Here is a 21,603-nt window from a genome sequence, read left to right on the forward strand (position 1 = left end):
GGCTGGTCAATACTTACACGACATTAGTAATCCCATATCGCTAACCCTCCTGTATTCTTGTGTTATATTCTGGTTACTATTGACTCGAAATAAGATCTCTTTCTTCTTTTCAGATTAATATGGATCCGCCAGAGAGTGAGCAGGCAGCGTCATCAAGAAATAGCTCACTTAAAATAACATTACCCACAGTACTTTGTACTCCTGAACCTGAGAATGATATTTCCTTAAAAACCAATTCCTTCGTGTCTTCTGAATCAAAATTATCTCTTCCATCAAATTTAGGTACCCCTACTTCACCATATAAGCTTTCTTCTCCATTATCTTTGCCTGCCTCGCCCACTCCTTTCAATAAAACTGCCCCACAGACAATTTCAAACAAGAATTCCATAAATTCAAAACAGACAAACAATACACTTATACAACACGATGTCACAAAGAAGCCTCTTGAAACTGGATCCGCTACAGGTAAGTACAGTTTATTTTTGTTTCGTTAGAACTCACACATTCGGTAGGTTGTAATATTGATTGTGATATCTGACATTCTTAGTTCTCGTTTTTTGTATATCTTAGCAGTCTGTTCTATACATTATAGTAGACAATATTATATACTTACATTCCCATTTGTTATTTTACAAAACTATTTAGGGGCTATTCCTAATATAAAAAATATATAAATATATAAATATACCCAGGGAATATTAACTTATTAAACATAGTTGTACTGAAGCAAGAGAGTTTTATTGGTACCTCTTAACAGAGTACCTTGAATTAACTATAAATCAATACATCTTATATCAGTTTTAATAAATTAACTTTTTAAAAGTAATTTCTGAAATGGAAATCGATTCGAAGCAATTACAGATAGTCTGGTTAATTCCTCGATTTCGTACCCGTATAACTTTATACCTACTAAGTATAACTTTTTTATTTGTTAATCAATTATAAAACAAACATTAAATTTTAAGTGAATCTATATATACCACAATTCATTTACATCAAAACCACGCTCAAGGTAAAATTATTGCGATAAACGCACAGACAAACAGGCAAATTTGCCAATAATTGTTAGAGTATATTCTAACAATTATTGTTTTGAGTTCTATTACGTTGATAAAGTCGTTCAATAATAGTTATTCTCATAATTTTCTATTCACACACATTTTAGGTTCTTGAGTGCTGAAGCAAACGCAGTGTAGGATGTCCACCGCTACATGAAGCGACTATCTCAAATCAATTTAAAATACAGAGTTACTGAATATCGTTGTTTTAGCGGTGCTAATGAGATCACTTTTATGAGAAACTACCAATGCACGTTCTGCACTAAACCTGAACTGAATGTTTCTTGCTCATTTTTCTTGTGAAGAGATAGCTTTCTGAATAATTAAAAAAAAACTACAGCTATTCAAAAGTTTTATTCTATTTTATTTCTATTAAATGACTAATAGCTTCTGTCATATTATGTCAGAATAAGAGTGATTTAGGACATTATTATCTTCGGTATTGTGTGTATAATATGAATGAGTGTACCTTCCTTTCCTTTGTCTATTCTGCAGATAGTATATCTGATTATGTTCTCATTACGGCAGTATTCTATATATCACAAGGACCCAACGTTATAGTATCTATTATTAATCAAGTCATACATATTAATTTAGCATTTGCGTATACTACGATGATAAATTATAAATACTCAAATAACGTAAGTATATATTTTCATTGTATTACATACGTTTATGTATTAGCTGTTTTTCTAACTGTGAATATAATGAATATTTACCACTTAATTAACATATTATCATTTGCAACTCATTTAAGAGACATATTTTGTGTTGTTAAATTTGTAACCGACAGAACAAAAATAAACTTATATACTTGCAAGACTTTACAATTTTTCTTTAGCAGTATTTTCTCTATGCAGATTTTTAATTTTAGTCCTTTTCAAGTCGTGCTGCTTGTGATATTTGTATAGTTTGTAATATTTGGAAATATTTTAACAATAAATATGTATGAGTAATATGTCTTTTGCTTAAACTTTACTATTAGAATATACGTCTTTTTTTCTATAGACCACCCCTTACATAATTTATATTGCTCGGCAAAATATAGGCATGTGTCCATCATTGCCAACCTTCAGAAGATCTTATGGCCTTATTATCTGTATTCATTCATGAATTCGCGTAACTAAAGATTGTATGGAATACCATACAACAGTCAATAGACTGTTACCATGTTTTCCCTTAAGTAGGTTCACTGCTTAAAGTTTAGTATTGTTATGTCTGCTATCTAATGTCGTTTCTATTAAAAAAGAAAAATATTTGATGGATTATCGCGGAAACTTGAAGTCTTTTATACCTATATTGAAAAATTATATATTTTCATATTATCATAATCTTAATTGTGACAGTATTTTCATAGACGTCTTTTATCTGTCAATTGTTTTTTAAAAACATATATACCTACATTATAATGTGACATATAAAACCACTTTTTACATACAAACGTGTAAAAATGTGAAAAGCGTGCCAAAAAGCTAAAATATGTAGACATAAAGAAATTGTCATGTCCTATGGGTATAAGTGGCATTACCTATATATGTGGCTATAGTCACGGGTATCTACTGTACCTATAAATTAAAAATTCCGCGATTTTACATGTTATCCGTCTAGCTGGAGTGCTAGTTAGTGAAGCTTCAAAAGATACCTACTTAGAAATGCGATGAAATAGATCCCATTGAAAGAAACGCTGATATCGTTGTTGCCTTAGTCACAATGCTTAATCTGCTTTGATTAATTTCTTGTCTTTTTTTCTCAACTTTTGTTTGATGTACTAGAAAGAATAAATGAAACCGAATAATTTTCTTCGTGTCGCCCCGGCTCGGCTGAATAGATCTTAATCAAATTTGACGTGAATATAGATTATATGACGTAGATTGAATATATCATATTTTTTATTGTAAAAATCATATGAAAGCATGAGATACAGTGAGTCTTGGAACAAAAACTATTATACTAAATACATATGTACATACATACATACATAGTACATAAGTTACATTATTTTATTAAAGAACTCCTATGGATACCTACCAGCACTATCAAAAACCTTAACATTGTCATATTTTCTTACGATTTAAGTGAAAATTTCTGCATGAGCGGAAGAGAAAATTTGCTTGCAAAATGGATTACAAATGAACTGGAAAAATGGCTGACGGATGGAAAAAGTAAAACACAGGCATAATGTATAAAGAAGTGACATAAAAGCTTGTAAAAATTATGTACAGTAAATAACCTGAAACTGGAAGAAATATTATTTACGATGTCGTAAAATGTATTCTTGATAAGTTTGACTGTCTGTAGCAGGACGTATTCTATTTTATTCGATGATATTTAATAGTTAGTACTTTTGGAAATTGTTAGAATCTGGTTATTACAATTGATTATCTAATATTGATAAAAAGACTGTTTCGGCTGAAGTTAAAACTTCAAATCTGTTTCTGTTGACTAAAATACATAATTGTTTAAAAAACGGAGCTGGCGAAGTTGTCGATTTTATCTAGCCTCAATTATAATAACTCAGCCTAGAGTCTGTATTATTAATTGAAGCTTAGCATAGTTCGTAGCGCCATATATTATTAAGAACTTAGTTTAAAATACCAATTTAGGTATTCATGATTTAATTTGTGTGAAACACAGTACCGGTGTTAACATTATTAATTCAGTTAGAAAAGAATTTCGACATTAAAAATACATACAAACAAACTACTATTATGTTTCGATTGTATAGCTTTTTGTTTAGTTTCAATATTCTAGGGTCTAGACTTGACAGTGCGACGCGGTAGCTGCCGTACCAGTAAGATCAATAGCTCTGTCTGAACCATAAGTAAGAAATCCTATGAAACTAAGACATATTTTAGTACATACTATGTTTGATTTCAGTACTTAATATTGGGCCCTGAAAACCGAAAACCACCATCGCCATTGTTCGTGCCTAACTAAAAAGCTTTTGCTCTAGCTCTACACAGTCGGGCGCTGAGTGCGACCGGGGGCGGTCGGGTCCCGGAAAGTCCGCGTCACGATGCCGGGAAAACGTTCCGCTTGCGTAAACTGAAGTGGCACTCTCATGAATTTTCTTACCACACGCGTTAGTACAGGGAAAAGTTCGTTGAACGTAATACCTTTCGAAAACAAAGTTCTACGTATTTTCGGCTCAAACCTATTGTTCAACTTTCCGAGGATTTTCTTTTATCTCATATGAAAGAACTTGAAATACTTGGAGACATCATTGGAGATATGACGATCGTATTTGTGATTACTTTGTTGTACTATGTTATATGTTATGATTAGAATGTCGGTGGGAATTAGTTTTGGAAATTGAAGAATCTTGCCGAGATGCCGTGCTGTGGTTGTTGGTGGAATGGTAGACAAAGACATCGACCGCCCGACCCCGACACCACTGGTAAATATTGTAGTTACCGTTTGCTAAGATCCTTACCACTGGTTATGTTCTTACTATTATTACTTTTTATAATTGATCTATCAACGTGCATCGTATATAACTGTCTTTGATACATGGAAAGAGGTTCCTTATGTCATTTAAGCAAGGCAAATTACCGTGCCTAGATAACAAGCGGATATTAATACATATATAGTTAAAAAGGCACGTAATAGTGTATTATTATGGTACACTAGCTGGAATTATACATTCTCATTGAAATACATAGAGTGGATATTGGGAGATTAATAAATAGAAGTATCTTATTATTATAAGTTATTGCAACTTGCATATAACATGATATCCCCAATGAGTATGTAATAGATGAAATACAATCAAATAAATTTTTAGGATTCTAAGTCTCAAAAGACCTGAATGTAAACTTTGTCATCGTATGATAGTTTCATAGGATGACGTATTCTTTGTTATCTTTGTTTATTATCTCTGTTTAGGTAAGTTAACTAGGTAAAAAAGAAATACTATAATCATTAAAGTCATGTCAAAGAGCTTTTCCAAATAAAGAGAAAACTTAAAATAGGTACACTATAAATTCCTTGTGCATTACCACTCTTGAAGTGCGATAAGTTATATTTTTTCTATTAATTTGAAGTTCTTTAGACGGACTGTCTTTATGATAAACTAACTCGCGCTTGTATATCTATGCATTTACGATAGATATCTTCTCTGAGCATTTACCTCGTGTAAGTTGGACAGTTTTTAAAAACAATATTTGTTATAGATAATTACTGAAAGATCTAACGTCGCACCGACAATCAAGCGTGTAGATAAGCAAATATCGTAACTTCCTACTGACGATACAAAACGAATTCTAGCTACTTTTTAAAGACCTCATACAATATGTTTTGCCGAAGCTTTCTTAGCTTTAGTTTTTTTTTATGGGTGATAATGGAATGGTGCTCCCGGTTTCCAGGGGGATCTGCGTGGAGTTCAACCTGATATGGTTATTGCTAGTAATGGGGTCATGAGTCCACATTACTAACAATCCCCTCCCCCTTCTTAGCTTTAGTTTGCGTTAGGTTCAAAATTCCTCCAAACAATAAGTCGGTTTAAGTACTAGCTGTATTTCTAACAGCTTTTCCGTGTAAATATTTTATACTACAACGTAATGAAAAAATTTGAAAATTCTTTAAAATTTACTAATCTACATGCATAAATGGAGATGCCACTATAACATTTTCTCCGAGAAGGTAATTCAATTTTTTAATATTCATGAAAATGTTGTAACTTAGATGACTTTGTCTGAATGTACGCCTCAGCTAACTTTCTGTTTCTCGGTTAGTAAAGTACGAATTTCTACGTTTAGAAAACACGAATAAAGTATAAGTACCTATGGTAGGTCGTAAAATTTTAGTACCCAAGCATAACGTTTTATTTTTCTGTTCCTGCTGACGCGAGGGTCGTATCACTTGGTACCTAGTCTTGTTTTATTGCAGAGAGTATATTCATTGCTAATTAATTATTTATACTAATATACAAATGTGTAAGTCTGCAAAATGACTTGATTATATTGTTAGTCACGCAGAGCTGTACAAATTTGAATGAACGTTGGTATTTAAACAAGATCATAAGTACCATAAATTAACACATAAGTTGATTATATATGGTATATATATTATGACAAAATGAAATAGTCATAATACCTAATAATAATTATAATATCCATGGACAATTCTCACAACGCTATATATCATAACACAAGCTCTGATTAGCTTGGTACTAGACCAAGCTAATCAGAGCTTGTGTTATGGGTACTAAACAGCTGATAATCAGACTAAGATATATTTTTTTAAATATGTACTTAATATACATAGTACACAAAATTCCCAAAACAATACACACAATCATACTCACAAAAAATACAAATGTTTGTACAGTATGTGTGTAGCAAGGAGTCGAACCCGCGATTGGGAGTATAGCTGTGTACTACACTGATAGTCCTCCGATACAATAATATGACGATATTTTATGTAATTATTTGTCATCAAAATATTAGTGTATTGTATCAAATCAAATCAAAATGTTTTATATTTATGTACGTCTACAGACTTTTATGATATGTTAAATCTAACGCCACATTGGAGTGCTTTTGAACTGACAAAAAATTCAGCTCTTATTCTATATAGCTTGTACAAGATTACAAAAATACAGATTCATTTTAAATTCTATTCCATTTTTGTTCATAACCATCACACGAGTTCACGATTATGACGGATAAGCCAGCTATCATTGCACGCAACTATATAAGAGGGAGCACATTGACTCGACCACCACGCCGCCACCAGTTTTCACGTTATAGCTATCATGTCTGTTTTAAGTTACTCCTCTACGTCATTTACAATTGTAGTATAGGGTGTGTCGATAACAGTATTCACCCATTACAAATATAATGTACAGTATTTAAACTACAATATATTATTAATCGATTTATAACTAGTAACTCTATCTATTATAACATAATATTATACATTAATAACTATTTTAATAGGAAAATTACATTTCCTATTTGACTGTGTTTTGATATATATGTATGGTGCGTGATTTCTGCAACCATTTTTGTGATTATTTTTCTAATCCATACTGGTCCCATATATCAATAGTAATCCAGTGTTTCATCACTAGTCAATAGCAGTCCCATGATTCTCCATTGGCACATTTATCTCAATTGCAATCTAGCTTATAGCTGAAACTTATAAAAATACAATCTTCCTAATAGACGAAAACTTTACACAAACAAACATTTAGGAAATGTTGTTTGTTGAAATTTAATTTCTTATTACATTATGACGAGTATTTTGGTCATGCGAAGTTTTAGAAGCTTTTACTTTGAAATATAATAAAATCCTATAACGTAACAAAACACAATATATTTACGTTCATAATACATTTACTTATAAGAAAAGATAACAATTAACCAAAATATTATATTTTACAACCCATTTAAATTACAATGCATATAAAAATAACAACATCTTTACATAGTATAAAATGTAGTCGCTGCCATTGTCTGTTCTCTTAGATCTTTTAAAATACGCTACGGATTTATATGTATAATACATGTACTCACGTGCGAATCAGAAGCGGGTAGCTAGTATGTAATAAAATCAAGGCCTATACTTTTAAACATTAGCTGTCTGTTTTTTTTTATATATATTATATTTAAAAAAAACCTTATATACCCTATATACTCGTGATAGCTGTTTAATCGTGGAATGGTAACCACTAGACCGATACTCTTTAGGATTTATCATATCGGTATGGATATAATATATTATTTTATTCGAAACTTGGTTATTATAAAATAGGAGCATAATCAGCCTAGACATTATTTTCTTAAATCGATCTCAAAGTTAACTTTAATGTTCTAAACTACAAACTCATTTGTAGTTGAAGATAACTGAGTAACTAAATAATTGGCTTTCGAAGAACACAGCCACATTTTGTCTACCACGAAGCTTTTCCAATAAACTGAGAGATTAGAGCTATTACATTTTGTTATATGCTTAAACATACTGTTTTGAGTCGGTTAAAATAGTGCAAATAATAACTTTAAGAAATGTCAAAAACTAACCATAAGTACCTAATTAAAAATTCCTCCTAGACAGAAGTAGATAAAACTTTTCATCAAATAAAACGTCACTATGCACCATGTTCATTTCTTTTTCGTGTAGAAAACAACCAAAACCCCGCCAGAGGGGCGAGGGAAGTGTGTGGGATTCTTACCCACTAAAAAACTACAGCATGTCCCTATGAGTTCCATGGCAGGATTTACGAGGTCACGTTTGCGTTCAGGCGACTTTGGGCCGCCCTGTGAATGGTGTAGGGCAGACCCCATCTCGTAGTTAGTGCGACCTATTTCGTCCTACGCTGTTGTAGAAGCGTGTGTGATGCCGTTTGATTAAGGCGCTGGTTATCTTAAGGCGAGCACCCCAGCGGTAGTGGGGGATAAAGATGAGGCGAAATTGGGCACGCCCATTCCTCTAGGCTGGATTTTTCTGCAGCGAATTAGTGGGGCGAAAGCAACTCCCGCTCCCGCTCCGCCGCATCTTTTCGTCAAATAACTTCTTCACAGAAGGAGCTTACCGCCAACTACCTTATTGCTGCTCACCATACTCCGTACTACATTCAGGCATTGAGAGATGGACCCCCACTGCACATTTGAGGTCACGGCGCTCACCCTCCAACGCCGGACAATCTTCCAGCACTTGTTCCGACGTATTCTCATCAGCTCCGCAATCGTGGCAGACTGTTGTCTGTTTTTTCTTTACCATACATATAAGCCTATCAATTATCACATTGGAAGTTAATAATGTTGTAAACTCTTCAAAGAAATTTAAATGTAGGGACTCATATTGGGTAAAATTGGTATAAATTGTAATACGAAATAGTTTTGAATTTTGAAGATGTAGTATTAGTATCACTTATTCATGACTATTTTAACAAGGAAATTATTTTACCTACTGTATTCCTTGGTAACTCACAGTATCATGAACAAACTCACAGTAGTTAAATGTTAACACGGCAATTGTTAAACTTCAACAAGAGTAGATATCTAATTTGCTAAAAGCTGTGCAAAAGTATAACTATTATATTATAAGGCTTTACTATAATTAGGTCGCCTTCGTCGGTGGTCTGCCGCGGTAGGTATTATGTATTCTTATTTCAATTTACCAATAAGCTATAGGAATACCTTATTGTATAGCACACTGATATAATTTAAATCCATGTTCATAAATGTCTGTATACTTATAGTTATTTTTAAACTTTCGTGTTTAATATATACTTATATTCGGCACTTTGACAAGTGAGATAGTAGATATTTTACATATTTTCCAGAACGTTTTATATATACTATTATTTTCATACATATCAAAATCAAACGTTCTACACATAACGAAAGGCTATAAATATAATCGAATTTTAAATAACATGCATTCGAACTAGCTGGTATGTATTTATTTCAAGAAATATTATTAGGACTAAACAATGTTATCTATTTAATTAATGCATTATAAGTTATCTCTGATGGAAAGATTATTTATATAAATATATTCCGTAAAACCATGAATGGAACATACATCCATTAATGCTAATAGAGTTTTGAAACAATTATAATTAAAATATATTTAACAGTTTCTACATTATATATAATGGTATCGCTTTAATTTATCAATAGCACAATTTTCATAAGAAACATTGATTACCTATATGGTACTGTACATACAAGTCTGTTGTCTGTATGTCTCGTCGTGCATTATAATGAATAGACTATTGTTGGACCAGATTTGGTCAGTTGCATGGTGGATATCGCCACAGTACCTAGAGTGATATAAAATTTAAACTATATATTCAGGGTACAATATGTTTTGTTGTGTATTTACAAGCAAAAAATCAAGCGATACCTGTAAGTATTAATTTTTGTTAAATTATTTTTCTGTAATCCATTTTTGTTCCATAAATAACAGCTTCCAATCGGCACAAATTTAATAGGTATGGAACCAATACATGAGTACTTATCGGAACCGCTTTGATTGCTGAAATAATTAATCAAAATTAGTTCAGGATTAATTTGAATTCAATGATTGATTACGAATACTCTAATATCATACCTACCTATATATGTATTGACTACGGAAAATAAAATATTGTAGAATTAGCCTTGTTATCAATTTTACTCCGTGTACGTAGTCTCTGTAATATTACTTTCACACTTATGCTCGTCCTATAATACATATATATATATTTGACGACCTCGGTGGTCTAGCGGTCTACCACACCGCTTTACGTCCGGTGGTCGCGGGTTCGATTCCTCGCACGGTACAAACATTTTGTATTCATGAGTATGATTGTTTGTATCGGTCTGGGTGTTTTCTATGTATAACATGTGCATATATATTTACGAAAAAATTATGTTGTAATCTTATATATAAAATTCTCGTGTCACAGTTTTCGTTCCCATTCTCCTCCGAAACAGCTTGACCGATTCTCATGAAATTTTGTGAGCGTATTGAGTAGGTCTGAGAATCGGCGAACATCTATTTTTCATCCCCCTAAATGTTAGGGCTAGTCCACCCCTAATTCTTTTTTTTTATTTTTTAGACAAAATTTGTAGTTTCTATTTTTTTATGATACAACATACAAAAATACATACAATCCTAAATTTTGCACCCTTCTATCATCAACCCCTATTTTTTTATAGCGTTATTAATTTATATGGCAAAACAACGTGTGCCGGGACAACTAGTATGCTATAAAAGTATGATGATATATATGATAATATTTTCTATATTGCGACTATTTACTTGAATAGAGGTAATAATACTATTACTATATATTTATCTATTAACGACAAATTCCGTTATATTGGGTAGGTATATATGTAGAGTCTTGGATGGATGATATTCGACTGTGAAAGCAGATACTTATGGGATATGTGACTTGATAAGTCGGTCGAGGGCGCCCTCATCATAAGTAGCTATATCGACCAAAATAGACATATTCTGAAAGCGAACAAATATAAATAAGGCAAATATAGAGAACAAAATATATATCAGAACACCAAAATGCATTTTGTAGCTACTCTTATGTCAATATGCTTAGACAGAGTTCGATATTTGAGATTCAATGACTAATAAATATAAGCATATCTTAATGTATTTTCATTCATAGTTTAAGATATAAGAATTCAAATAATACTTTTGTATTCTATTTATATTTGTTCATGGTAATATGCTTAGGCGAAGATAAAAATTAGAGCTTCATTGGATTACAGGCATGTCCTCAATAATTGTATTAATAATTTAGGATGTTGGCAATTATATATTACATAAAATTTTTATTACGTAATAGTCACATTTTAAATCTGTACCAAAGTTATAACTATGTGAAATATAACTATTTCATTGAATAGCAATGCCAAAAACATAACAAAACTATATTTAATCTTACATAATACAATATGTAGCGAAAAATCTACTCTAATTACACAATCAGATAATAAAGAAGGGCCCTGCGGCACAAGTGTAACCAAAGTGTAATAATATCCAGCTTACGACATCGAAGCGATATTGTTAGTGACTATACATAATACTTTTCCAATAAATGGTATCCCTATGTGTGATATTAGCTTTAGGCGTTTCCATGACAGCCCACACTTGATGTCATTGGTATTCGTAATATAAACGGATCGCGTATACCTACACTGATACCTTTTTTGGTTGAATATGGAATGGTGCAGGTATTCCGTTACCGCATGGGGTATGCGGCTATACCTGGCTGAGCAAAAGTGAAGATTAGCAACAATCATAGATAAAACATTTGATTAATTAAAAACAATCGTAATTTGTAATTAATATAATTATAATATAAATCAAATTATAATTACAATATATCGAAAGCAATCTTTATAATCTTTGACCAATTATATAAACTTCTTAATATATAGTAGTATAGTGTATCATAATCACTACAAATTATCAACGGATTTATAAAATAATTCAAATCATTTCATGTTTAATATAGAATAGAAAATTACATACTTGTTTATAAATAAATATAGAAGGAGTGTGCTATGATAGGGATGAAATCAGTCGGGAAACATTCACTACGATGTGGCGGTAAACCTGACATGTTAGCTGACAAGTCCACTGGTTTGGTTACTAACAATTCTTACCCCATACTGATGCTTTGAGCGTATATAAAAATCACGGGGCATGAAAGCATGGCCTTCATGAATGACAACGAATGAGTGTGCATCACAGACACTTAATCAGAAGCCTATATACATGAACAGCGCGACTTTTACAGTCGTTTATGGTAGATAAGCTACGGTTTTAGTCAGTTGGACCGTCTGTGTTTTTGTCATTCTACTTAAATTGAATTAAGTAATGAAAGTCCAGGGCTTCTTATAGCGCATTACCGAAATAACCTTAAATACCATGTAAGTGATTGAAAAATTATCTGGCAATTTCTAAGCTAAAGCTATAACATAATAGCTAATGGTATTGGCTACGCTATCACGAGGGTGCAAAACTCGTTTTCAATCACAGAAATTGTATTGTTACCTTTTTTTTTATTACGTAATATAAATTTCGATAAATGGATTGGGTAAGATATTTGATTAGTTTATGAGCATATTCTATAATATCCTCAGAGACAAAAACAACCACATTTTGCTCACGAGTGGAAAATATGAATTAATAGTTTGGTTTTCTAACTATTACCTAACAAGAATAAATTATAATAATTATTGAATAAATTCTAATTTTCTCAATTTTTTTATGTGTTCGAAATATCTTGTCACCGATACATGAATACATGAAAATGAGTTGAAGTGAAAAATACAGACCCCGGGGAGACATTGAATAATGTAATTTGATTAGATAGTGTACTAATCTCATGGAGAAGTTTAGAGTTCATTCGAAATTACATAAAGTTGTATGTAAATGATAATATAATAATAATTTTAAAATTGTTGGAAAGCTGCTACCTCAAGTTAAATTGTATTTATTGCAGCTTTGCTGCAGCTCAGTCGGAGAAATTGCTCGTTAGCACCCTATCCGGATTGGCTTAAAAACTTTGTGCGCAATTTTATTTGAATCTCTTATTTTTGTTTGTAAATACTATTAATGTCGTTTGCTAGTTATACTTAGTATAGTTTTGAAACGTATTATAAAATGTTTATATCTTAACTAACTAAATAAATAATACGAAACATATATGGATAAATTATTCGTTTGTGTTTGTGAAAGATATACTTTCTTCTATTCTTCCAGCATTGTTTGGAAAATTATTAATACCAAAAAAAGGTATCATATACAGTTCAAAGTGCTTATTTCATTGCTTTGTTATAACGGGCAATTTATGCTAGCGTCTAACAATAGTTGTTAGAAACTCAGAAATTTGTATCTCCTTTTCCCTTTCTATTTATACAGAAATCCTTTCAATGAACCTTGACAAACAACATTGTGCCTAAAAAGCTTGCTAAGTTAAATACCGCAGGGATAAAGGAATATAAGATTCGACGTAATTTTATTTAATTTCGTAGAGTATTTTTATAAATAAAATTAAAATGACAAGTAAGTACTGAAAGTGGGTCATTCTTAGTAAACAAATTTTCTTGATAAACAACCGGGCGCCAAGTTTCCCCGAGCCAAGATAAACATGTTGCAATAAGTATCTTTTTGGAGATCATCCTCGCTTACTAGGCCTGTCCAATTTATCCATATTTTGAGAAATTATATTAGCTCTTTTGGAATAATTATTATAAATCAGCCTTTATTTTTTTTGCAATGGGCAGAGACTATGTATAGTATTATATAATTCATCTTTAAGATTACATATTTGTTTTCTTTGGCTTATATGTCTTGCTCTAGAAGTAAATAAGATAATGTCTTCCGTACCATGTCACTAGTTTGATCTCGGCATCGAAATAGTTTTACTAATATTACATTTTTCTGTTATAATTTTTCATTAGGTGTCCTGCCATATTGTTTTTTATCTATGCTATTTTTCCATAGACTATGCGACACTGCATAAAAGAAAATGCTGTACACTGAAATTTATTTTAATGAAATTGAGTTATGACGGCAAGAGTCATTTAAATTATTTACATTTTTCCTAAAACTAGTGTTATCCAAACAAAGAAGTAAATAATTTTAACGTCACTGTCGGTATTAAAATGAGAAAAGCAAGTGCTTATAATTTGAACATCCAATTATTTTCGTACAATTCAATTACTTCATCAAACTTAGGCATTAATTACTAACAGACAAAATTGCATATACGTATATGTTGTGCTTCCACGTTAATTCAAAATATGATTACGTTTATTGTTATAAATAAGTACATTAAATAATGAAAATAGATCATCATTCACATAATTAAGTCAGTTAAGTACATAAAAAAGAATATCTTGCACCCGATGAAAATATTTTATTCATTTATTAACTTTTACATATTATAAATAAGTAGGTAGTGTATAAGTAATCAACCTCTTGTGTCTTCTTGTGTGCCGGTTCCTACTGTAGGTTGGCAATCATCGTGGCGATCTTAACTTTGTCCACCACTGTTCTGAACAGTGATGGTTGCTAATCCTGAACCACCGTCTTAAGTTCTTTAGCCATGACGTGCGGCGCCAGCTCAGTCTCGAATCAACCTCTATAAATTACAATATCCAGATTTATAAAATAATCTGGATATTGTAAATAAATTCACACATAAACCAGACATTTTCTTAGATACCTACCAATAAATTGAGGCAGCTAACGTAACTATCGGTACACAAGATGAAATTACGATAATATGAGTATCCTTTAATAAATCTGATCATCTCGAATTACCCCTAAATATTTACGATACGTAACTTCGTTATTACGCTGTGCCAACAGTTATAATACTAAATTCGATTTTCCTATAAAGTACATTTTATAGAACCCGCCTGTAAAATAGATTTGGGTCAATATGTACTCCTATAAATATGGGGCTTTTGACTTTATGGGCCGATCGCCAATAATGAACTCTTACTTGACTATTATGACGTTGTTATACCTTTTTTGCTACCTTTGTTTAATTAACAAAAAGTTTCGACTCAGCCATTGTTTTATTTATCCCGAATTCGGGATAAATAAAACAATCGGCGATATAAAATAAAACCTATAAACCGATTTTTTATGCCTTGTAATAACCGTGTAGATAATAACTAAACAAAAAAGTTTGTGATCAATTGCTATTAAATTATACAAAGTTATATAACAGTTAAGTATATTCGATAATCTCTTTATTAAGACCCAAAACTTATAAATTTTTTAACAACTTATACTCAAGTTGCTTATAAATTTAAATATTTTACATGACTACACATGTTTTTCACTAACTTTGAAGGTGCCAAAACTATTTAATATTTTATCGCCATACAAGCTTTCACCGCCCTTTTTACATATTTTGGAACAAACATAAAATAAAGCTTTCTTAGTGAATGTTGAACCATAAATTAAATTTATTTGCAAATGTTATAGTTTATAAGTTGCGTCGGAAGCGCTCGGTATGGTTTTGGCTCGACTACGTACGTTGAATGAGTCAGGATATTATTATGTTCTTTTAAATATAGAAGATTTATGTTTCTGCTGCATATACAAAAAACAAAAGCTTCTCGTCTATGGGTACAAATTGTTTGAAAATGTGATGAACATTGTATTTTTCTATTTATAAATAAAGATATTGATAGATGAGTATAAATTAAATTGATTTATTTGGCACTTCCTTATTTAAAATTGATAGGGTATATACTAAATATGACGGATGAATTGAATTAGAATTTACAAGTCTGTAACAATTAAATACTTATTCTTACTTTTTATTCTTCTCATAATTTTACGTTCATCAAATAAATCAAATATAGTTGGACATTATTATTTGAGACAATTTTACCCTATCTGTATGTACTTATTTTAGATATTTGTGGACTAGCACTGTTGTAATATTGTATTATATGAGTGCTATAAAATACCAAAAATATAGTATAATCTATTTACTTAAACACTACTGTTACATTACTGTGAGGTATATTACATATATAGGTATGTAAAAATACATGAGCTTTAAAATATCTCATACTAAAATAAAAATATTATTTCTTTACTTAACGTCAAGTTTTGATGGTAAGTAACAGTGAATAATAAATAAAATAAAATAGCAAAGATGCGAGTCAATCTGAAAATAGCGAATGAAAATTGCGATTCATTCAAAAGTGTTATATTATCTGTGATTTAGCGTGCAAACAAATCAAAGAAGGAATAGTTTATTGATAAAAAAATCACGTTGTATCAATGTACTTTGAAAATATATCTAGAAAATCCGCCCAGAATCTAACTACCTGATATTTACTGAATTGTCATTTCTTAATTCAGTTGGAGCTGTGTCCAAGAAAAACCTGTAAATCAGGTGCCACTTTTCAATAGACTCTGGGCCCACGGCCCCCAATCAATCTAATCCCTAGTTCCAATTCCTTCGGCCTTGTTAATAAAATAGTCTTTCATCTAAGATAGAGCTCCATGTCTTAAAATAGTCTGGATCTCTTATTTATTATTTTAAAAAATAACGAAAACTGAACGAACGTTGCATTCTAACTAATTAGTTAAATTCCAAGAGGATAATGATAAAATTTCAATAAAACATTAACTTAATCCAAGAGAAAAGTTTTAATACAAAATATCTAATTTAATAAACATTGCTTTGGATGCAATATGCAAAGGCGAATGCAACAGCAGTTTATAACATATAAAATTTATAATATGATAATAGCGTAAGGAATTATATGTAGTACTAGCTGTTCCCGCGACTTCGTCTGCGTGGAGTTTTTTTTTATTTTTCTAAAATAAAAGTAGCCTAAGTTACTCCTTATTACATCGTCTACCTGCCAAAAAAAAGTCCTACCCATCAAAATCGGTCCAGCCAGTTCAGAGATTAGACGGAACAAACAGATCGCCAGATATACAGACAAAAATGGTAAAACATGTTATTATGGTGTTTGTACCGTATTTATATTCATATGCTTGTAGTAAAAAACGGTTATTTCAATATTACAAACAAATACTCCAATTTTATTTATATGTATAGATGTATGGATAATACGTAGTAGAATTCAAATTGCTTACTTTGTGTATAGATGATACGGACTGAAGTACAGTAATAATAACCTTCCTGATAGAAAGTGATAACTATCTCCTAAAGACATCACCGTAAACATCACAAAACATATTATGTTGTTGTAAACAAAATCTTTGCCGATATATGTGTATATGCTGAAAAGATATTATAAAGATTCAAAGTTCTAAGCATTGTTGATGCTCAGAAATTACAAAATAAAACTCGGCTGTAGACGTAGGTACCTTAAGTGACTTGAAGATGAAATAACTGCTCCTAAATATAGTAAATACAAGACTATAGTTATTTCAAATTATCGATTCTGTGTTACAAAATAATTTAACGTGTCTACTAGATTGCAGAATCTTGTTAACTCATAATTTCATCACTTACGAAACTACCACCACTACTTCGTATAACAATGTCTCAGCTTAGGCTGTAAATTAAACCTTACTAAATTAAGTCTGCCTTTGAGTACTTTGAGAGTCATATCATTATATTTAATCTAATACTTAATAAATTTATCATTGGGGTCATGGCCTTGTCTTTAAATTTAAAGTTCTGTTTCCATTTTTAGAAAGAATTTTACGGCATCCGGGTTACAAGCCCATATACCGTATGGCTGACATATCCGTATATCTAGGACATCCCTTTACGTTTAGGCGTATTATCTTTTACACAGTACATTATTTTTTCTTTAACATACTCTCGGCCGTTATATAAACATGGCTTAATCAATGGCTTTAAAACAAGACTTTATTATTATATTACTTAGCAAATGGACTCCCGAACAAATAGTTCTTTTGTAACTACACATAGAGAAAATATCTTAGTTTTTCAGGTCATCGTGTATCAATTAAATAGCGTAGTATACTGTTTAATGACAAAGTTAAAAAAATCCTTTTAGTCTTTTCGAAAATATAGTCGCAAATAGGTTTAATAATTTAGGTATCTTTTCAGTCGGCACAATCCCGCCCCTGATTTTCATACTTTGACTTTATGTAACCAGTATTTACAGTAGCAAACACTGAAAATAATGAGCAGTGAATCCTATCATATTTCGTTGATGATTTTGCTCGTTTTGAATAAAAGCTATGTCTTTGAAGTAATTGTATTTAAAAAAATAATTTATTAGTTACTTAAATGAGAACTACTATAAAGGAGATGTACGTAACAGTTCTTTTCGCTTTATGTATATAATATTTTAATTAACAAGCTAGCAGCAACAAACAATATATAGTAAATGTAAAATATAAGATAATCAAGTATATATGATGTTTTACTAGGTAAGTAACAATTTTATTTAATATTTTACATTATACTTAAACGAACGTACCAAATATTGACTATAAAGGCTTAGTTCCCCTAAAAGTTCGGCCTCAAAAGAAAGTAATAAAAATTTAAATTTTGTCTACAAGCAATTTGCCAACGGCGCCGACATCAAAGCCGGCAACCACTTTGACAATTCACGTTTCATGAATAAAGCGACTTCTGTAGAGGGAAAATCAAGAAAATTGTTTGATGGTTTTTTGTTCCTTTTAGCTCAAAGTTATAGATAATATAGTGCTTTTGAAGCTATTTTAAATAGTTATACCTTTAAAGCTTTGGCTATTATTAATAAACAGTCTGTAATCTAAACTGGTCTGCTAAATCTACAAATGAAATTTTGATTGACATTAACAGGAATATAAAATATCCTGTGCTCTTCCACCTTAAATCGTATTATAATATGCTAATTTCTTGATTATTATTGAAATCATAAGAAACACATTTTCGCATTTATGAAATTAACGTAACAGCTTGTGTTCATTTGAAACGGGTCATTTTATCGCCGGTAATGCCACAAAAATAAATTAATAAAAACAAGTCACCAATACATTTTATATGTAAGATAATATCTGGAAATAAAATTGTTCATACCGTACTTTCAAAATATTGAATATGTTTTACATATACTGTAAATATTATATTAAGCAATTAAACAAAATAGATTAATTATATACCAGCTGAGTTCTCTGTCAAATTCTTCTCAAGTGAAGCAGTCTAAATCGGTATTCATAAGTGTCTATGAATGTTCTATGTGAATAAGCTTTTAACTTTGAATTATACAAAGATATCCATCTGTAAAATTCTAATAATCGATAATATTTGTGACTACATGATATACCTACATACATGATACACATACTGTTTATACAACCTTTCATGACATTGACATTTTCAGTAATTATGTAACATTTTAAGTCCAATATATTCTGAACTAACGAACCGAATAATAAATGTTCTGGTTTCATCGACACCTGTAATGAATTAACTTTCCGCTTTTAACGTTTAATCTATTTTATTATCCACTGTTAATTTTAGAAAAGATTAACATAGATTATGTTAGTCTTTTCTAATACCAACTTGAATAATAGAAATAAAAAGAGTAATAATTCGATTCGCATTTTACCAAAATCTACCTCGGGCAATTCGACAATTTTATTAAATTTTATTTTATTTAAATTTTATTTAATTTTATTTTTCTGTCTTTTCACATGAAGTCAACAAAGTCTGCCATTTCACAACAGAAATAGCAGTAGACGGAGATCACTAAACCAACAACATACACTCAGATACACCAAACTCGAGGTTCGTTGGCTCTTGTCTAGATTTAGATGTTTTGATTCGATTTATTAATATCGACTTCTCATATTTTGACTGTCACGTAATCTTTGATATAATTATCTCAATGTTACCTATTCGGTTGACTATATGGTAGATTTACCACTAATCTTTAAATTCTAACAATTTCATAAAACCATAGACTAAGAAATTTATTAAAACTCTTTAGTTGTAAACTAATGATCATCATCTTTAAATATAATAGCTTACAGTTTTACCGTATAACTCTAGATTACATTCATGTAGAAAATCTGTGAAATTAGGATCGAGAAAAATGCTTGTTTTACAGAAATATTATGGTTTGTTTTGACAGTCGTTTGATGTTTGATAAATAGTCTTGTAGAAAAGGTATACAAACAAATCCTTCGCTGAAAATAAAACGCCTACTTATCTTGTTTAGGTAAAATAAAGGGAGACGGAAATAAGATGAAGTTAATGCTATTTTTAATCATGGATGAATGTAATATAAATCTATAACGTAAATTTGATTAATTTATCTAATTATATAATTCGCCTAACCAGATTCGCGAACTGTTACCTGAGCCGTATCATCAAATTGTACCGTTCCCTTCCTGTCGACTTGTTTCCCCCTTCGTATAATCTCGAGGGTTTTAAGTGAAGCCATCAAAAGACGTAATATGCAAGCAGTCAAAATGCCATTCGCCAGTATTGTATTGAATGTCGCGATGGTTATTTTTATATTTGGATCACTGTTCGCTAACCATAAGGCAGAAAATGGTTACTTTGAAACGTACAAATAAGAATTCAGACTACATATTTATTATTACTGTTAATTATTTTATCTATACTTAATAGAATGTACATATACTATACTATACATATAGTACAACGTCTTATATATGTATATAGACCGTAAATAATAGGTCCTAAAGAAAATATAAGGTTTTTAGTCTTGTATAGTAGTGCCAGCTGGTACATTTGTTTCCATTTTCGGAAACTTACCGTTAATAATTATAGTAACTCTAGGTATGGCTTATTTTATATATATATACGAGCATGTACAGGTATATAATTGGTTAACGATTAGTGTAACATACTAATCGATAACCAATTATGTATATATACCTGTACATCTTCGTAAAGAAAATAACAATGTTAAATGTTGCCCAGTTATTGTTATTTTCTAAGATGTATATGGCTGGCATAAATAGTATTTTTAAAATAAAGCAAATATTTATTTTCCTATAAATACCTATTTTTGTTGAATGTGATTTCAGCTAATATAACAGAGTTGCTATTTCATAAAAATATTTCACATATGATCCACTATAATCAACAAATATAGAATACAAAAACTTTAACTGCGCCAAACATAATACACGCGTCTGTTTTTATTGATTTATTTCGATCTAAATACAAACCGCAATCGCAATTTTCATAAAGCACTCCAGCAGATATTTTTATTACATAGAACTGCTAAGTGTTTTACGGTACGTATTTACTATAGTTGATATGAAAATATGAACATTTTCACGATACGAAGCCTCCATAAAAACCCAAGATCGGCATCGCCTGCTGTATGAATCACCTACTTTATCGATTACCTGTTTGGTGTCTCGCAAAATGGGTCATCGCATCACTAGTTCTTTACAAATGAATAATAGATTACTGTATTTTCAGGTTGTAGATTTAGATATTGTTAAAATCAGATCAACATTAATCAATTTAATATTCATGTCAATCGATTTGATTGTTAAAGACAATAAGCGATTGACATTAATATTGATTACCAGATTGATATCTATTGTTATACATAATGGCTTTCAT

At 30.9% G+C, this 21,603-nt stretch overlaps 1 protein-coding gene across 4 annotated transcripts in view; it reads left to right on the forward strand.

Annotated features, from left to right (window-relative positions):
• The window catches only part of LOC131847249 (cytochrome b5 reductase 4), a 56,432-nt gene that overhangs the window by 2,769 nt on the left and 32,060 nt on the right, over positions 1–21,603 (forward strand). For 3 of the 4 annotated variants that reach the window (XM_059196770.1, XM_059196772.1, XM_059196771.1), the window contains exon 2: positions 114–465. In XM_059196770.1, coding sequence (XP_059052753.1) covers positions 114–465 — 352 coding nt within the window. Of the gene's footprint in view, positions 1–113; positions 466–4,096; positions 4,456–21,603 lie in introns of those variants that run through there. The other variant, XM_059196773.1, reaches the window with a different exon arrangement.

The sequence above is a fragment of the Achroia grisella genome, unplaced genomic scaffold (genome assembly GCF_030625045.1).
Source record: "Achroia grisella isolate CSIRO2021 unplaced genomic scaffold, CSIRO_AGI_Agris_v1 utg516, whole genome shotgun sequence".
Lineage (NCBI taxonomy): Eukaryota > Metazoa > Arthropoda > Insecta > Lepidoptera > Pyralidae > Achroia > Achroia grisella.